General features: G+C 52.0%; 1 protein-coding gene across 2 annotated transcripts; it reads right to left on the reverse strand.

Moving 5' to 3' along the window:
• Nucleotides 1–1,270: 1,270 nt before the first annotated feature.
• On the reverse strand, nucleotides 1,271–7,346 carry LOC309644824 (uncharacterized protein). 2 transcript variants are annotated; one of them, XR_014254617.1, is made up of 4 exons: nucleotides 7,176–7,346; nucleotides 5,168–5,373; nucleotides 4,123–4,328; nucleotides 1,271–3,255 (listed from the first exon to the last, which is right to left on the reverse strand). XR_014254617.1 is itself a non-coding variant. In XM_082428931.1 (4 exons), exons 2-4 carry the CDS (start codon nucleotides 5,276–5,278, stop codon nucleotides 3,672–3,674), a joined length of 390 nt encoding a protein of 129 aa, XP_082285057.1. In that variant the 5' UTR covers nucleotides 5,279–5,376; nucleotides 7,176–7,346; the 3' UTR covers nucleotides 3,262–3,671. The 2 variants fall into 2 exon arrangements, 1 of the variants encoding a protein (XP_082285057.1); XM_082428931.1 differs by lacking the exon at nucleotides 1,271–3,255 and adding an exon at nucleotides 3,262–3,744 and having other exon boundaries at nucleotides 5,168–5,376.
• Nucleotides 7,347–13,869: the final 6,523 nt, after the last annotated feature.

Raw genomic sequence — 13,869 nt, forward strand, 5'->3', positions numbered from 1 at the left:
CTACCTGTCGAGACTCTAGGTCACCTGGTGCGGCCGGAGCCCTGGGAGGGCGCTGAACCGCTGGGAGTTGAAACAGAGAAGTAGGAGCATCAGATCTCCTATTAGAAAAATGACTTTGGCAGCAGCGTGAAGGGTGAGAGGGGCAGGGGGATCAACGAGGAAGGGACAGCTGCAGGGACGGGGAGGAGAGGCGAGGTGCGTGAGGTGAAGAGCCCGCTAAGACCTGGCGACCTCCTGGGTGGACATGGGAGACTCAGGACGCTCGGGTCTCAAGCTCAGGTGACAGTGGTGCCAGGACCTGGATGTGGGTCAGGAGGAGCCAACAGGAGGGGACGGGACGGGTGGGAAGGCTGAGCAGCCCAGGTGGACCTGGAATGCACACATCCTGAAGCGACACCTAACCAAAGGCAAGTGTGCGCGTCCGTGAAGCACTGTCCTTCGGATAAGGACCTGAGCCGTCTCAGTGGCAGTTCACCCACAAGTATTTTGGAGCAGACACTCTGCCCTAGGAGGCAACAAAACTGGCAACATCCTGCCTTGTGGAGCTGACACTCCAATGGGGTGGCGGGGGTCAGAATGAGCAGGTCAAGGGCATAGGGAGTGAGGCAGGCAAGGCGGTGCAGTGAGTGGTGTGCGATTTTACTTTGCTGTTCAGAGAGGCTGGTCCAGTAGGTGGGCAGAGTCTGGAAGGAGGTCGGAGAGCCAGCCATGAGGAGGCCGGAAGGACCAGCTTTTGTGTGTTTGCCAGTTTGCCGGTGTTTTAAGGGAAAGGGGAAGTAACAGCACAGTTTGTAAGTTGGTGGGAACAATTGGATGCAGACTAGGGGGGTGTGAGAGAAAGAGGGGGGGAAGGAGGAAAAAGGGGGTGGGGTCCCTGGCAGAGTCCCAGACGAGCCACCCACAGAAGCGGGAGAAGGTGGAGCACGTGGGCACTCGGGCAGGTGGGCGGGAGGAGGGAGGCGACGCTCGCTTCTGATTGCTTCTGTTTTCTATATGAAACAGGAAGCAAGGCCAGCCTCCGGGAGTAACCTCACCTCCAAGCTACTTCCTATCTCAGCTCATCCTTGGGGCCATCCCGAGAAGTAGGCACCAACATCCCCCAATCGCTTGACGAGGAAACCCAGGCACAGAGAGGTTCCGTGACCTTTCCGCCGTCTCCCGGCCACGGAAGGTGGATCTCTGGATCCCTGATCCAGCACAGGTGACCCTAACCATGCCCGCACGTGGCCTCCATGACAAACGCATGAGAGAAAAGCCAGCCACCGTGTGCTGATTTTAACAGAAACGCTTTCTTCTTGAAGAAGGCTTGGAAACATACCTTCCTCTGTGCATATTTTTCAGGTCTCTGAAATTCTGCTCCCAATCCACTTTTATATCACGCATACATTAACAAAGGAGTTTTTTTAGCATTGCCAGTTCCATAGAAGTGAGAATATGATTTTAACTGCTATCCGTACATGTTTTCGCTGGGAGCACTCAGCAGGGGACCTTGTCGGGTAGGGGACGTGCTGGCCCCTGGCCAGGGGCCAGGGAAGGTGCCACTGTCCTCCAGACCTTGACTGTCACCAAGGACTGTCCTCAGATGTAGCCAAAGGAAACCAAAACCGGGACTGCGCCCCTTCTGGCAGGCTTTGAGAAGCGCTGATAAGCCGTCACATGGGCTGCTTGCACATCTGAGAAGCCGGCCCCTCACGTGGTCGGGACTGTGGCAAAAATAAAGTAAAATTTAAAAAAAAAGGAAGCAAATATCATTTCCAAATTCAAGGCTGTAACTGATTACAAGCGCCTGGCTTGGAGAAAGCCCTTGCCAAATATTTGCTAAATGTTTACCTTAGATGAAAACCGAGTTTTCCGTTTGATGGCAAATCTTACAGTTCTACCAGGAAAATCTTTCTAAATATTTTAGAAATTAAGCACAGATGTTTTTCCACAACACAAACAACAATTTCATGCAAATCACGAGGTCAGTCTTATCACAAGTACAATACACGGGCAGACCTCGTTTGAGGGCACTTTGCTTCACTGCACTTTGCAGACCTGCATTTTTTACAAGTTGAAGGCCCGCGGCAAGTCTGTCGGCGCCAGTTTTCCAACAGCATTTGCTCACTTCATGTCTCCGCGGCACATTTGGTAATTGTCCCAATATTTCAAGCTTTTGCATTATTATTATCTTTGTGATGGTGATCTATGATCAGCGATCTTTAATCTTACTACTACGACACACCGAAGGCTAAGATGAGGATTAGTATTTTTTATCAATAAATTATTTTTTAATTAAGGTATGCACATTGTTTTTTTAGATCTAATGCTATTGCACACTTAACAGACTACAGTGTGTTGTAAACATAACTTTTCTATGCACTGGGAAAAGAAAAAATTGTGTGACCCGCTTTATTGCGGTGGTCTGGAACCAAACCCAAAATACCTCCGAGTCTGCCTGGATGTATTACTGTATTTAAACCCACACTACGCCCTTCAGTCTCTAAGAGGTGGTCCTCACTGCATAATCCTGCCCGGTAGAACACACTTACTTGTGCAATGAAACACAGAAGCATCTCTTTAAGTCAACATTTTCTAGCAATTCTCGCAAGAACAGAGAGTGAGTTCTGAATAGAAAGTTTCTAGCTAAATAAGTTACCAAGCAGCTGTACTCAAAACCTCTGAAAAGCACTGCAGTATCAATAGATGTCAGTGATGTATCTGGACTAACGATGAGCTAAAACACAAAAGTCCACACATTTATGGCAACCACACGCAAGATGAACTGAACACCTTTTACGTCTGCCACATTCAGAGTAAAAGAACAGGGTGCTTCTCCAGGACTTCTTGACTGAGGGCAGGGGGAGTCCAAGAAAACTTCAGCCACATTTGGATGCTGAGGAGGCATGCGGTCCCCATCCTGACGGTTCTACAAACTCCCTGTGTGACTTGGACAAGTCACTTCACCTCCGGGAGCCGGGCTTTCTTACACGAAGATGTCCACCATCCTTTCAGAAATACAACAACCTCTCTTCCGTGGGGGCAGTTTTACCCCATCACCTTCCCGAATGACAGAATCGCCAATTCTAAATGGAACTTCGAGGGAGAAACCAACGTGTGTCCCGCTCCTGCTGTGCGTTGGACGCTGTGGGGACTCATACTTCGTATCAAGGCCGTGATACTCAGGTATCACCCCCAACTTGGAGGAAAGAGGCCACATCCCCACTGAGCTGGGTCCACTGAACCCTCTGTATCTTATCTCTGTCTCCCCAGTGCCTGTAATGTAGTAGGTGCTCAATGAATGTCTAATGGAACTCAGGGTCACTTGCCCAGGTGAGGGTTCAAACCTAGGTCCTTCTGCCTCCAGACTGAGCTCCGGCCCAGAGACTGTGAGGTGTGTCCCCCACCCCACCCTCACCCCCGCTTCAGGCTAGAAATAGGTCTGGACCATTCCAGAAGGCCATTCCTGGTTTTATAAAATCAAGAGTGCCCAGGAAGTAGGGGAGACACTCGTTAAGATGACGACCGCTCTTTGGGACTCACTCGGTGTTTTCTGTGATTACAGAGTATCATTCAGGGGAAATGATGGACCGCTCAAATTTTCTACCCTCTGCCAGGCGTCAGTGAAAGTTACTCAGATTTACAGAAAGTACTTCCCTTTGAAATCTGCCGCCAAGTGGACTCGTTACCGTTTACCAGAGCACTGAATCTGGTGACAACCAGGCATCTTCCTTGGTTGGGGGCAAGCAAATGACCACTCCCAAGCTGAGGGGAGAGGTCACTTCCTTAGGTCAGGGCGGGACCTCTGTGGGTCACCCATCCGCCTCCCCCCATCGTGAGTGATTTTTAAGGGGCCCTGCAGGGCCTGGGAGAGTCTTGGTCTCCTGCTCTCTCGGTCATTATTCTATTCTGCCACATAACTCAGTTTTCCTGCAGGCCGCAGAGAGAAGCAGAAGAAACCACGTCGTCACGGGGCCCTGGCTTTGTAAAACAAGCGGCCCGGAAGACAGAGGGCAGGGGTCCTCAGGAAGGAGAGGCCGCCTCTGCCGTCAGGGCCCCTCTCCCCCACCCCACCTGCTCCATACCCTCCTCCGGCCAGGCCCACCCTGGCCCCCCTCTCCAGCCCTGTTCGGTGGCTCCTACCTGCTGCCTGCACGGTGGACATGGCTGGCGTCAGTGAGATGCCCCTGGGCGGTGGGCGGGAGCCTGAGGACGGGGGCCAGGAAGAGTCCCCTTACGCTGCAGCAGAAGATGGGCAGGGGCCGACATGAAGGAGTGATGGAGAAGGCCACGGGGGCAGGGCCATCGTGCGACAGGAGGGCCGGGAGGAGCTGGGCAGGGCCGGGCCTCTGTGGGGACAGAATGCTGGCTCACAATCCAAGATTCTCAGGTTCTGAGCCTGGAGTCCCGCCACAAGGAAGAGGCTCGAGGTGCCACCAACCAGATTTCACCCTGGGAGCTGGGAGGGTTCGGTGAGAAGCCCGTTTAAGAGCACTGCCCAGGGGATCCTCGATGAAAACCATAACTTATGGTCAGAAGGGGCGGGAGAGCCACTCAGGTGAGGACAAAATGTGACCGGCACCAAAGACAAAGGCCCAGCGTCAGGCTTTTTCCTGTGTCCCTAGAAAGTGTCAGCCGGGACTGGAGGGGTGGAGAATGCTGACACGAATAACCCCTGAAATTCCAGGAGCCTGGCCCCCCTCAAATGGGGCCGCTGTTCATTCGTTTGCTTTCGCGGGTTCCTCCCTTTACTTTCTGAGGACAAGTTCCTTCTGCAGTTTTGACAAAGACCCAAGGAAAGGGGAGTGGGGTCGTGCACCTCCGCCAGGAGGAGGGGGTACCCGGGGTCTGTGCAGGGAGCCGGCGGGAGGACCCCAGAGGCGTGCACTCAGTCCGGGGCGTGTCCTGTGCTCCCGGGGCTGTCCGTACTTTCAGCTGCTGCAGGTGGAAAGCGGTAACAGGTGTGCTGCGTGGGAGGGTTCCCAGATGCTTACCACGAACCGCCTTGCGCAAGGAACCCGTTGGCAAACTGAGCTGTTACCTGCAGTGCACATCCTTACAGCAAGCAGAGCTGGGTGCTGTAGCGTAAGTTTTGGTCTTTGGCGCTACCCACTACGTAACCCTTACCCCTCTTTCATTTAGGAGGAGTGGCCTTTCGTGAAAACCCGTCTCCTTCCTGTCTTCCTACCTGTAGCCTGTTGGAGGTGTAATCGTGTGGTCTTTCTTTTAAAGGCGACACAGCCTGCTTTTCCATCTCGGGGCTGCGGGTCCTGGCCTCTGTCACCTGCAGGCCTCCCATCTCTCCAGGCGCCCCTCACACCATGCCTACGAGCCTCCACGATGCAGGCGCCAGGAGGTCAGGCAGTCTGGGGTCCACTCCTCTGTCTCCTTAGCCTGCTGAGGAGGAGCCCACTCGTGACTCAGTTTCCTCAACTGTAAAATGAGGTGCTAATAGCACGTACTCACCCGATCTTTGTGAGAGGTCCAGGACACGGCACGTGGCACCGAGTGAGCGACCATCAGCCAAGTGTGGTTATTGCCTCCGAACACCGGCTGCTGCCTGGGGCCCCTGCACAGGGCAGCGGCACATCAAGCATTGACATTCGGTGAGACCTGACCGTCCCCCTGCTGCCCCCCACCCAGCAGTCTTGGTGAATGGTGTGGAGTGGATCTTGTCACCTTTCCTGTCAGTTACATGTATATGTAATAGACTAGGGTTGCCTTTTCCCCACGTGGGGACGTGTTCTGTCTTGTTGCGCAATTTGTTTTTTCCACTTGGAGATCTTTGCTCCTCCACTGAGATACCCATGATCTCTGTCCTCTGTCTGATCAATATATGTCCCTGCTTGCTGGAAGGCCACGTCCCCCAGCTGGGATTCCATACCCGGATCCCCTTCACTTGCTGATGGGGTTCCCAATTGTCCCAGGAGCATCCACACTCCTTGCACTTTGTTTACTGCTCAATGTAACTCTCATGTCCAATGAACCAAATTTTACACATCTTTCTTTGTTTCACACATCTAAACAACGATTACAAATAAATTAAAGTAATTCTCTTAAACAATGTAACCTGAAGTTATAAATATGGCATGGCTGATTCTTTGGAATATTGCAAACACCTCAGACAGCAGATAAAGCTTGTATTAATGTGATGATTACAAAACCAATTTCTTACTCCAAATATCAACATCATGGATTTAACTAACATCTTCGTTATTTCCTTTATTTTTTTTTCAAATACCTTTTTCGGGTTACAGCTATCTTTACTTTGATATTTTTCCAGGATTGACGGCCCCAGAGAAGAATACCATCTCTAAACAGCCGAGTTAAGGCATTTTGGTTATAGATGGAGTAATTCCTGGATAGGGCTGGACCTAGACGGCTCTTCCCAAGGCCATCAGATGAAAGTTGCTGTTTATATGTAAATGCCATTTGCTACATCGATCAGATTTGAAAGCTCAAACCCTTCGCATAGGTTTTAATTCTTTGCCACCTTGTGTCTCCCCTAAAACGATGCATTTGTAAAATCTTGCTTGGTAATACAGGACTACGTATCCATCTCTGGGTTTTTCTGATCGACTGACTAACCTGGTCCTGTCATTATGAATTAGTGACTTGATCTGTTAGCATTATTAAACAGTTATGTGTGTCTTATTAGTATTGCATTAAAATTAGCAAGGCCATCTAGAAATTCCATCGCCCAGAAATGAAGGGTTGAATCTTCGTGGTTAAGGTTTCTCTTTAGGACACCCGGGGAGCGCAGGATCTGGGAACACCCTGCTGGGCCTGCTCGTTACCTGGCTTCTGTGTGTGAGTGCTGGGGCAGACCCCTCCTGGTTCTCATGAGTGACCACCAGTGTGGACACTTCCTGCTTTTTGGGAGCCACTAGCTTTGTCCCTTGGTCCATGCCTTTACCGGTTTCTACTTACACAGACAGAAACAAGTACACAGCACCACTTTATAATCGGGACGGGGCGGGGCGTGGGGTGGACAGCGTACCTATACATTAGCAGTCGCCCACTGTGTTAGTTTTCTGTGCTACACAAGAGAGGACCACAGGTTTAGCAGCTGAAAACGATGCCCATTAATTATCTCACAGTTTCCGTGGGTCAGGAGTCTGGGCTCAGCTTAGCTGGTCTTCTGCTCAGGGTCTCACAAGGCTGCTATCAAGGGGTTGACCGGGCTGCATTCTTACCTGGAGGTCTCAGTGAGGAGAATCCGCTGCCAGGCCCATGCAAGGTGTTTACGGGATTCATTTCCTCGCAGCTGATGACTGAGGGTCCTGGCTTCTTGCTGGCTGTTGGCTGCCCTGGGATCTAGAGGCTGCCCCCGGTCCCCGGAGGCTGTTCACAGCCCGGCTGTTTGCCTCTGCAAGGACAGCAGGAGAGAGATTTCCTAGCGTCAAAGAGCCAAGTCTCTCTTCAAAGGGCTTTTCCCTAATTAAGCCAAGCTCGACCAGGATAATCTTCATTTCAATTAACTCAGAATCAGCTGATTGGGCACCTTAATTACACCTGCAAAATCCCTTTCTCTTTACAGTGTTCTGCCAGCTAGAAGGATGTCACGGGTCAGCCCCCATTCAAGGGAGGGGGTTATATGGCGGGCAGAGATCTCGGGGGCCATTCTAAGGTCTGTCTGCCACACCTACTCAATGAAATCAGTGAAACCTAAACACGGTCTATTACTCCCCCATCTTCTGCAGTTACAACTCCCTTTGTGTACACATCATAGTAACGGTTCCCTTCGGAGTTTCACTATGAGCTTGTGGCTTTGCCGTAGACCCAGGGGCCATCTCCCTCAAGGTGTCCTGCGCCGGGTCTCCAGCCACCTGGCCTCCCTGCTGGTCCCGGGCCTTTGCACTTGACGTTCCCTCTGTCCACTTCCCTCTCCCCCGAGAGAGCCACATCCTCGTTCCTTTACTGTATTCCAGCCTCTGCTAAACTGTCGCCCCATCAGAGAAATCAGAAAACTGCTCAGAGAGGCAGCAGTGTAGGGGTCAGGAGCCAGGCTCTGAAGGGTGAACCCCAGCTGCCTCTGGACCCACCATGTGACCTCCCACCCTGGGCCCGAGGGTCGTCCTTGGTCAAGTGCGGACGAGGGTCTGGGCTCTCATAGACCCCTGGCCCACATACACAGTTATCCAACTGACTCCTTTCTACCTGGGATGGAAGTGGCTTCCTTGTGTGGTTTCAGGGCAAGCTCGCCTGCCTTCTTGGTGGTCAGAGGCCCTGGTTGGGGATCCCCTGCTGCTCCCAACCCCCTGCTGGTCCTTTTCACTTTCCGGAGGAATTTCTTTTAGGCAGCTTTCCTTAATCGGCCTTCCTTCGGATCAGGAGACATTTATCTTAGGTAACCTATGGAAGCCTCTCAATACCTAAATCAGATTCATCCTCTCTCTCCACGACCTGCCCCACCTCTCACCGTTCACTAGTATCTGTCAAGTACTTACCATGATGCCCAAAGAACCACACCAGGCAGTGAAGTAGCTTGTCAAACAACCCCGAAATTTGCATTTCTAAGCCTTCCTTTAATAGATGAGCTTTATTACTTGGGGGGAAAGAGGCGTGACCATAACTGTAAAATATAAATTGGAAAAGAGATTTCACACAGAGTACTTGACCCCTAAAATATATACTTGGAAATACAATGGGGGACCAGAAAGAGGAATTCAGGAATTTTATATGCAAGGCATTCAAGGTAGCAGTAAGATACAGCTGGTGTTTTAGGAGGGTAGGCAGCAAGCTCTTTAGAGCAGGAGCCTGGAGTTTTTCTCTCTGCACCTGCACATTTATTGGCTTGCAAGTAACTGAAGAGCTGCTGCTGGGACTTATTCTTGCGAGGGGACCTCAGGAGCTTCCTGCCAGGGGTCTCCAGTCCAGGCAGGGTGAGCTCTCTGTTCATGTGGGATCTGAGACCAGCAACCATGCAAGGGGGTGAGAACGCTGCCACTGGTGACCAGTGTTCACCACCCGTCCCATCCCCCGGGGCCAAAGCAAGATGGAAGGGACAGTAAAGTTCATGTACATAGCCCTGGGCATCAGTCTCAGCTCTGCCACTGAATGGGTCTACGGGACAACGGTTTTTTTTTTTATAAATTTATTTATTTTTGGCTGCGTTGGGTCTCTGTTGCTGCATGCGGGCTTTCTCTAGTTGCGACGAGCGGGGGCTACTCTTCATTGCGGTGCACAGGCTTCTCTTGTTGCGGAGCACGGGCTCTAGGCGCACGGGCTTCAGTAGTTGTGGCATGCGGGCTCAGTAGTTGTGGCTCACGGGCTCTAGAGCGCAGGCTCAGTAGTTGCGGCACACGGGCTCAGCTGTTCCGCGGCATGTGGGATCTTCCCGGACCAGGGCTCGAACCCGTGTCGCCTGCATTGGCAGGCGGATTCTTATCCACTGCGCCACCAGGGAAGTCCCTGGTGGTCTGCTTTTGAACATTCTGTGCGAGTTTAGTGCCATTAGAAGCTCCTCAAACTGCTGTCGACCAGTAGCCGTCATGTGGCGTAGCGCAGGGTAACACATAAAGCAAGCGGAAGGTGGGTCCTGCCTAAGAAGCTTCTGGCAGATAATAGATAAATACAGAGACCCACATCCCTACACTACGGATTGAAGGTATGAGTGCAAGTTTTATTTTGCTTCCTGGAGCATAGCTTATGCTAAGCAAATTACCCTGGGTCTTCTCTTGGTCTACTCCTGACCCTCGTACTTCACCCCTGACCTTATCAGTTTCTCCTCCTTAACCCCTAATTAATTGCCTTTATACACACAACTCAAAAAAACCCTTACGGGTTACAGTCTTTCCTGCCTTCTAATGTATTTCTCTCTCCCCTCTTGGACCTTTTCAGCTCCAGGTGAAAAGTTCTCTTGACCAATCTGAACTCCCAACGGCGCTTGCACGGAGCCTAACACAGAGTAAGCACTCCTAAAATGTTTGTCAAATGAACGCTTGACTTGGCTGTGTTTACATGACTTTGCATAACTGGGCGAGGGTCAGGCGGCTGGGGCAGCGACTCTCACTGGCTTCCAGGTTTCGCTCACTCTTGTTTGTTTGCTTTTAGAGGTTTTGTACGTTTTCTCTTAGACACAAAAACATCACGTCTTCACTTCAAGGCATCGTCGCCTGTACTTGGATATGTGAATCTGGACGTGCACATGAACTTTGAGTTGCATTTTTCTACAGACCGTTTCTGCAAGTTTCCCTTTGCCAGAGATGGGGGAAACAGCACATTTTTAGCTGCTTCATCTAGCACCGTAAGTATCAAAGGAAAAACGAAAGTGTTGAAATTAATTTCGTTAGCAGAGTGTAAAGGAAGGACCTGTGCGGTGTGGGCCACCCCAGGAGCTGGGCACCGCCGGCTGAGTGGTGAGAAGGGACCTGGAGAAGGCAGTCTGCCCAGGGTCCCGCCCTAGGAGTACCAGGCTCACGGCAGACATCTGACTGATTGGCTTTACACGGGAGGAATGACTGTAAGCAGAACTAAAGTGAAAACACTGTGTACCACTTGTGAGTAAGAGGTTACTCCGAGTGAATAATAGTTTCCACAGAGAAAGGAAACTTCAAACAGTGATTAACAAAGAGATATGCCATCAGAGAGTTTAGGAACAACCTGGCCACCTCCAGCTGGCACATGGCGGAGAGCCTACTGCGTCATGAGAGGGTGAAGAGAGCCACGCACAGTGCTGGTGGAGGTGGGGGGAGACGCAGGGGACTGAGATGTGTGAGGGCCGGTTCTGCTAATCTATACCCCTTTTGTTCAGGCTCTTCCAACATTTTTTAGTGCATGACTTACCCATTATCTGGGGGACTGAGGGAGGGATATTCATTCCTTTAATAAAAATTGAGTACCTATTGTGTGTTAGGCAATGGTAAAGCTCTGGAAATTCCAATGTCAGTAAGAAAGGCACTCCCTTGGAGATCTCACAGTGTGGTCAGGGAGACAGATGGGAAGACAAACAATTACAGTACAACATGTGAGGGGCTAGAATGGAGAAAGTACAAAGTATGAGGGCGTAATAACGCAGATCTGCTTTCCCTTGGGTTCAGTAAGACTTGACCTTTGATTTGAGACTTGAGCCTGAATGAGAATGGACAGTGGAAGAAGGAAGGTGGGTGGGACGTTGTGACAGTGGGAGCTGCATGGGCGAAGCCTAGGGGTCTGACGGAGTGGGGAGGGCCCGCATAGGGACTTCTGCCAAGGCTCAAGCTTATAGGTTCACGGGAGACGAGGCTACCACAAAACGTGGAGCCGGGGGGAAAGCTGTTGGGAAGAGCCTGAGCTCTTGCCTGTGGCTGATGGGCAACCACTGGGAAAGTCTAGCCAGCCCATCCTGGCATCAGTCCAGCCATCCCTCCCTGTCCCAAATACCAGAATATACACGGTAACGTGCGTCACCTTGAAAGCATCTCTCCATCAATCATTTGGGAGGGTGCTGGATCCAGGGTTGTTGCTCAAGTGTTTCTGGAACTTCCACTAAGCAGTGATGCAAATGGCAAGTGCACCAACCCAGCTACACAGAGATGATAAGAATAATACTAGGAATATGTGAGCGCCCTGTGGGTGCCAAGCACCGCCGTAAATGCTCCACATGCACTTTCTCACTTCATCCTCCCTCCAACCCAAAGAGGCAGGTGGTGGTGTTATTCCCATTTTGCTGACGAGGAGGACCCAGGCTCAGAGAGTGAGTGACTCACATAGTTAAGTGATGGGCCTGGAACCTGAACCCACTGTGTCTGGCCCAGGAGAGAAGTGGCAGGGTTAGGATGGAGAAGAAACAGGACATGGGGACTTCCCTGGTGGCGCATTGGTTAAGAATCCGCCTGCCAATGCAGGCGACGCGGGTTCAAACCCTGGTCCGGGAAGATCCCACATGCCGCGGAGCAGCTAAGCCCGTGCGCCACAACTACTGAGCCTACGCTCTAGAGCCCACAAGCCACAACTACTGAGCCCGCGTGCCACAACTACTGAAGCCCAAGAGCCTAGAGCCCGTGCTCCGCAACAAGAGAAGCCACCGCAATGAGAAGCCCACGCACCGCAACGAAGAGTAGCCCCCACTCACTGCAACTAGAGAAAGCCCGTGTGCAGCAGTGAAGACCCAATGCAGCCAAAAATAAATAAATTTTTTAAAAAAAGAAACAGGAAATGAAAGTTAAGATAAAAAAGCAGAAATAGGAATGAGGATAATCAGTTGTGGTGAGGGCAGAGAAATGCAGACCTCCTGACAATAACTGAAGGGTCAGCTCTGTGAAGGCTGGAAGGACTGGGGGGTGGGGGTGGCCGATGGGGAGGAACATGGGTCCCCAGAGAGTCCACTGGGTCAGACCCTGAATCCAGGAAAACTGGCACTGAACTCTGTCACAGCCCATGAGCACTGCAAGGACCTTGGAGAGCTCCGAATTCACGCTTCTTCTAAAGTAGAAACCAAGGCCAGCGAGAAGAAATGGCTACAAAGAGTCACACACAGAACAGAATCCAGTGGTCTCTACTTTGAGACTAATGTTTCTGCAGACTAGCGGCCACTCCCGCTCCCGCTAATAGTACCCTAATTTTCCTCTGAGGAACCACCCCCTCTGTCTGGCTGAGCTCTTATGCTATGGGTCTTAGCTCAGGCTGCTACAACAAAAATAGCACAGACTGGGGGCTTAAACAACAAATATTTCTCACAATTCTGGAAGCTGAAAGTCCAAGATCAAGGCACCAGGAGAGATGGCGTCTGGGGACAGCCTGATTCCTGGCTTGAAGAGAGCCACCCTCTTACTGTATCCTCACAAGGGGAAGAGGCGTGAGGTCTTTTGTGTCTCTTCTTATGAAGGCACTAGTCTCTTCATCAGGGCTCCACCCTCATGACCTAATTACCTCCCAAAGGCCCTGTCTCCAAACACCATCCCACTGGCGATTAGGGTTTCAAGGTATGAATTCTGGGGGGGACACAAACATATCATCCATAACAACCCACATCTCCAGACTAAGCCAGTCCACAAATGCCATTCCCTCATCACACACAAGACTCCATAATGCCATCCAGGGTGAATCAGAGGCTGCTGCCTTTTCTCCCTCTGGAGTCAACCCATGGAGGGCTTCCCCAGTGCGTCCTCAGGAAGGAGCAAGAACCAGAGAGGAAGGGAGGGACTCTAGGTCCAAGTGACACTGCTTCAACCTTTGTCTGGCTGTGCCTGGCCTTTCATCAGTCGCATCTCCTTTTTTTTTTGGTTTTATTTTTCTTTTTCCATCCCAAGGTCCACGTACAGCACTTACACCAGAGCCTGGCACCTAGCCGGCGCTCACATGGCAGTATTACTATATAAGCTACCTCGAATTAGGTCTTCTGTCATTGGCAACACAAGAGCCTGAACAAAACGGTGACCTGTTATTGCTACCACACCATGCCGTAGTCACGATTTCTCCCAAGAAGGTTAAAACTTTATGTGTACTCAGACATTTCAGTTAGATGGAAACCACCTAGACACCTGTTTCGATGCCCGAGACCAAGCGCCCAGAAGCCGGCTCCCCTCCCCCCTCCTCCGGTCCCTGCAGAGCCGCGCACCCAGGCACCTCCCGACCCGGCCCCTCTCCTCGCCTGCGGCCCAGAGAACACACCGCCTGCTCCGGCGGATGGACCTGGGGGTGGCGGGCGGTCTTAGGGGGCGACCAGCCAGGTCCTGGGGGGGCGGCGGGCGGTCTGCAGGCCCGCCTCGGTCCCGGCAGCGCGGGCATCTCGCCCCACCACCGCAGCCCGAAGCTCAGCTTCTTCGAGACCCCGGAAGTGGGCGGGCGCGCGACCCCGCCGAGACCCCAAGGCCGGCTGGTGACGCAGCGTGCCGCAGCCAATCGCGCGCCTCCGGCGTTTGCGTTATTGCGAGGCTGGCCAATGGGCGCGGGCCTGGCTGCCGCTTC

This window comes from Balaenoptera physalus, assembly GCF_965194825.1.
Source record: "Balaenoptera physalus genome assembly, chromosome: 16".
In the NCBI taxonomy this organism is placed as follows: domain Eukaryota; kingdom Metazoa; phylum Chordata; class Mammalia; order Artiodactyla; family Balaenopteridae; genus Balaenoptera; species Balaenoptera physalus.

Bases quoted from the DNA above. Each gene is read 5' to 3' on its own strand.
- LOC309644824 (XM_082428931.1), bottom strand. From the start codon at position 5,278: ATGGGAGGCCTGCAGGTGACAGAGGCCAGGACCCGCAGCCCCGAGATG. The intron at 4,329-5,167 runs GTAGGAAGACAG...CTGTCCCCACAG, and splicing joins ACACCTCCAACAGGCTACAG to AGGCCCGGCCCTGCCCAGCT. The intron at 3,745-4,122 runs GTAGGAGCCACC...CTCTCCCCTCAG, and splicing joins GTCCACCGTGCAGGCAGCAG to CTTGGGAGTGGTCATTTGCT.